The sequence below is a fragment of the Hipposideros armiger genome, unplaced genomic scaffold (genome assembly GCF_001890085.2).
Source record: "Hipposideros armiger isolate ML-2016 unplaced genomic scaffold, ASM189008v1 scaffold_508, whole genome shotgun sequence".
Lineage (NCBI taxonomy): Eukaryota > Metazoa > Chordata > Mammalia > Chiroptera > Hipposideridae > Hipposideros > Hipposideros armiger.
In genome coordinates, this window is record NW_017731858.1 from 719,492 (window position 1) to 724,392 (window position 4,901).

The 4,901-nt window shown below is 41.9% G+C and overlaps 1 protein-coding gene across 1 annotated transcript in view; it reads right to left on the bottom strand.

Annotated features, from left to right (window-relative positions):
• The window catches only part of KIAA1210 (KIAA1210 ortholog), a 120,505-nt gene that overhangs the window by 44,359 nt on the left and 71,245 nt on the right, over positions 1 to 4,901 (bottom strand). Inside the window, exons 4-5 of the mRNA XM_019667838.1 lie at positions 1,900 to 2,026; positions 1,447 to 1,578 (exon numbers count right to left, since the gene is read on the bottom strand). Coding sequence (XP_019523383.1) covers positions 1,447 to 1,578; positions 1,900 to 2,026 — 259 coding nt within the window. The remainder of the gene's footprint in view (positions 1 to 1,446; positions 1,579 to 1,899; positions 2,027 to 4,901) is intronic.

The following is a 4,901-nucleotide window of genomic DNA, read 5'->3' on the forward strand; positions in this document are numbered from 1 at the left end:
ATCTGGATTTTTGCCACTGGGTGGCAAGGGAGTGTAGCTGTGGAAACAAGTGAAAGCTCATGTAGCTGTTTAAAACCAAAGACTGGAAAGTTTCTCGAAGTGACTTTTCCTGCTGTAGAGCAAGAGAGTAACAGTCTGCTGACATAGGGGCTGCTTTATAGCCATAAGATCAGCACCATTGCTAACCATCCCAGGGTTTGCTTCTCCACCCTTCATGGGGTTTTTTTGTTTGTTTGTTTTTTAAGATTTTATTGGGGAATTCAGGGAGAGTAACAGCGCTGGGGAATCGGGGAAAGGGAACAGACAAGTTGCTGTCCTTTTGTTCTTCAGTCTAGTTGTGGAGGCTGTCACTTTACTGGCCCATGTTGGTATTATGATCATTGTGCTCTTCCTGGCTGAGGCCAATGGTCGGTCTCACAGTGGCTCACGGCAGCTCATGGCAGCTCACGGCAGCTCTTGCCAGCTGCCGACCGCTCACACTGGCTGCCGGCCACTCATGATAGCTCACGGCAGCCCACTGCAGCAGGGGCTGCATCCTATGCCATTGTAGGCCACTCGCAGCAGCCCAGCTACAAGTTGAGCTGTTGTTCACAATCTTAGCTGTAGAGGGTGCAGCAACACTTACCCATGTGGGAACCGAACCAGTGACCCTGCTGCTCAGAGCTCAGGCTCCCAAGCCAACTCTTAACCAACTGAGCCACTCACCTGGCCCCACCCTTAATGGTTAATGTACCAGGTAGAACTTCCCTGCACAGTATACAAACCAGAGTGAATGACATAGGGTCTTAAGTGGCTATGTCAGAAATAAAACCAAGTTACCTTTTGTTAAATGATAAATAATCAGCTCTCTAGTGGAGAAAGGTCTCTTCCTTGTGTGGCCTTCCCAAAATACATAGGGATCTTTGGTTATAATCCCACCCTCAACCAGAGAGAAGAAGAAAGGTAGCTGCTAAGGGTTATCTCCCCAGCAGTATCTCCAGCTCCCCCCAGAGCATTTCTAGATCAGAGCTCCAAAAGAGTCTGACTGAGCAATGGTTAGGATTAGCTGGAGGTAAGAGACGGTCCTATGTACATATGCATTTTACAGAGACTAAAGGTGTACACTTCTTCCTGTTGAGGCAGGTACAAAGAAGGTGAACATCTTAGAGACTAGTAATGAAAAGACCATGGTTTTTGAGGTCAACACAACTGGATCAGATTTCCAGGTCTACCACTTACTGTATGGGTAAGTGAGTAATTCCTTTAACCTCTGTGAGTCTTTTTACTCAATCTTTACAAGCAACCCTTTGAGATAGATATCAATATTATACCCATTATAGATGAGGAAAGGAAGGCTCAGAGAGGTTATCAGCCCAACGTTACAGAGCCAGTAAGTAGCAGAGTGAGAATTAAAGCATAGGTCTGTCTGATTCAGCTACCATATTTTGAACAATTCCACTCTATTACCTCAGTGATCTTGGAAGCTGCAGCCCAGATTCTACTTCTGGACATGTATTGGGGCACAACTCCAGACATATCTCCAGAAAAAGCTTCATGCACACTACCAGCTGTAGGCAGAGCTCTGAAAACATGAGATTTCTGTGGAAGAAAGAAAAAAATATGGGGGTTGGCATGCTTGCATATTAACAGTGGAATGTCACTGTCATAATACTTAAGGCATTCTTTGGTGTGTCAAGAGAAGTGAATATGGTAATATCAGCCAACACTGTGTTCTAGGCACTAGGTAAGCGCATCATATATTTATACATTCTCTCATTCAATGTTTACAACAGCCCTGTGGGGATAGAATCAGCTGAGAAGTAGGGCCAAATTCCTCCTTCCTTGTTTTTTGGAGGGGTAGGAATAGGAAACAGAAGAGGAGTAGTCCAATTAGACACTGATGTTCAAATTCAATGTTACCTGCAGAGGTCTGCCTTTCTGGAGCTCTGCAGAGTGGCATGTTTTACTTGCTGATCTTTCAGGCTCAGGCTCCAACATGAAGATGCTGTCATGGGACAAGGATTTGTTCCCCATCCTTCTCTTGATCCTGGAAAGGAAGGAAAAGGCCTTGTGAACGCAACTCAAGGGCCACAGGAACCAAAGACACATGTATATCTATAATATGGCCTACCAAAGACACCTTAGAAGCTGGGTAGGGATGCATATGTACCAACACAGAAAGTTGTCTATGAGATATGAAGTGAAAAAATAAAGAAGAGTATGATCCCATTTAATATATACGTATATATTACATGCATATATTGTTTATGTTTATAGAAAAAAGTCTAGAAGGATAGCCACCAAATTGTTATTGATGCTTTGCCCTGAAAAATGGGACTAGGGACTGAAGGGGGATTTTCATTTTCTACATTATGTACTTCTGCATAATTTTGATTTTTTAAATGATCAACACACATCTTTTTCATATAGTAGTTTTATTGAGATATGGTTTATATACCATACAATTCACCCATTTAAAGTGTACAATTCAATGGTGGCAACACTGTGGAATGGGAGGGGAATACCCTGAGTCTTGATATTATTAAGAGGAGAGTTATAAAAGATCTTTTACACCCAAATTTTTCTCTTGTTTTGATTTGTTTGAAATATCAAATATCTGCCCAGACGCTGGAAACTTTCATTCACCATGTCTTTTCCTTTTTCACACAGGGCTATGTGATACATCTATCGTATTTTCAGAGTCATCTAATGCACCTACCACTCCCCCACCCACACTCTCAGCTTGCTAAACCCTCATGGAAATACCTTCAGAATGGAAATGGAGCCAAGTTGATAGCAGTTATGTGTTAAGACAAACCAAAGGAAAGTTAAAAACAAATGAAAGGCTAAAAGGCACAAAAGACTCCTTTTGGGATTTGGGAATNTACTGCCTTCTATTGCTTATAAACTAAAGATTGATTATTTGGCTTGTGGAATCGGACAGAAAATGTAAACCACCTTGCAAATCAAAAGCCAAGAATGCAGCTCCTTCCCCCAAACATTTCCCTAGTATTGAGAAAAGAAAATGCAAGAAGAAATTATGCCTCTGACTTGTGCCTGACCCCGCCTGCAACCTGCAACTTAGAATGGGGCTAATGCTCACCTTCTTCGTCAAAATCTTCCGTGGGAAAGCTTTCTTTTGTGGGACCTTAGGTGACTCATCATCAACAAAGATTCCTTCAGAGTCCTTAGACATCGTGTCAGATCGTAGAAGAGGCAAGCTGCTGCTGGGTTGGCATGGGCGCAGTGGTGGGATCTGCCAAAGAACGAGAATAGAAAGAAAAAGTTAAAACTTGTGTGTTTTCTTCCACATTACTAGTGTTCTTTTGTTGCTTAACGGTTGAAGGACTAAGACCTCAAGAGAAAAGACAAGCCAAGAAAAGAACCTTCAACCTCCCTGTTTTCACTTCTAGTACATACTCAAACCAAAGATCAATAGCCTTGGTTCACACTCTGCATTGCTGCATATTTTTGCCAATCCCCAAAGAAAGAAAGAAACTTCAAAGTGCTTATTTGATCAAAACCAGAATTCTGGTGTTATATCCCCACAGATGCTCCCTATAAACCTCGTTTAAGACTGGTCTTTATTTTGATTTTGGCCCTGTCTTTGGATGTCCAGCTCTTGTGGATGTGAGTCTTTGGGTTATGATCTGGGCTTGGCATCCAAACTAAAATCCTTGCTTCTATCATTCCAGGAGTTGTCTGGATTGGATCTTCTATGTTGGTTGCTTATCTTAATCTTCTCAAGATTGATTTTCTTGGATTCTTAGAAAATCTATAAAACTAGTCCTGGTTAGAACTGCTTTACTTGGTTTCCTAAGGGGATTAAATTGAGCTTTTGGGTTTTCCTCAGGGTTCAGCAGACTAATTTAGTTAATTGCACTTTGAAGCTCATGGTGCACTTCAATTTGAAGCACTGGTCCCTGCCATGGGTCTTTTGATGTGGATCAAATCCCTGATTTTATCTTTAACAAATACTGGCTAAGCATCTACAATGTGCCACACCCCATTCTAGGCACTGGACCTACAGCAATAAGCAAAACAAAATCCTTGCTGGTATGGAGCTGATATGCTTGCTTCTGTTATAGGCTCTGCTCCTGCTCAGGATAGATGGACTTCAAACTCTTAAAGCCAAAGAAAAGTGGCCACAGTGAGATTTTGCCAAGGTTCTGCCCCTGCGGTACTCCTGGTCAGTGTCTAGGGTGCCCTCTTACTATCACCAGGCCCCATTGGGGGCTCTTGAGAAGAGGCCTTGTGGATTTAACCATCCCCAAGCCCAATTCTAATAATAATAACTACAATAATGACAACTAAATTTTAATGAAGTCTTCACTTTGCTTTAATATTTATTATTTCCTTCTTTTTTTTCTAGTTTTGGGTTTATTATGCTCTTTCTTTCTAGGTCAATACAGTGCAGAGTTTGGTTATTAATCTGAGATCTTTCTCCCTGCAAGGCAGGAAGGGCTCTCCACAGAAGTATTTCACTTGAACCTTACAATTCTTTGAAGCATTTGCCTTTGTGGTCTCCATTTTACAGGTAAGGAAAACCAGGTTTGAGAGATGACATGGCTGGCCCTAATTCTCACAGTGGCACAGCAAGCATTTGAAAGGTCTGCTTGCCTTTACAGAGTGTGTTCTTAACCATTGTGCACTCCTGTCTCCTAACCATAAGGGCCAGGAAGGGGACGTCCCATACTCAAGTTCAGGAAGTTTAAAGGCAACAATCAGAAGAGGTGTACCTGCTTCCTTAAGAAGGCCAGCAGAGGGAGAGTTGCCCTGTGAACAGTAAGAAAAACTGCTTCATAGTCTCAGTTTTTTAAATTACTGAGTTCAGTTTGATTCAACAACAAGAAGATGCTAACAATCTGCAATTACATCTTATTTATTTATCCTCAAAGAAAAAGAATATGAAATGTCTTGGA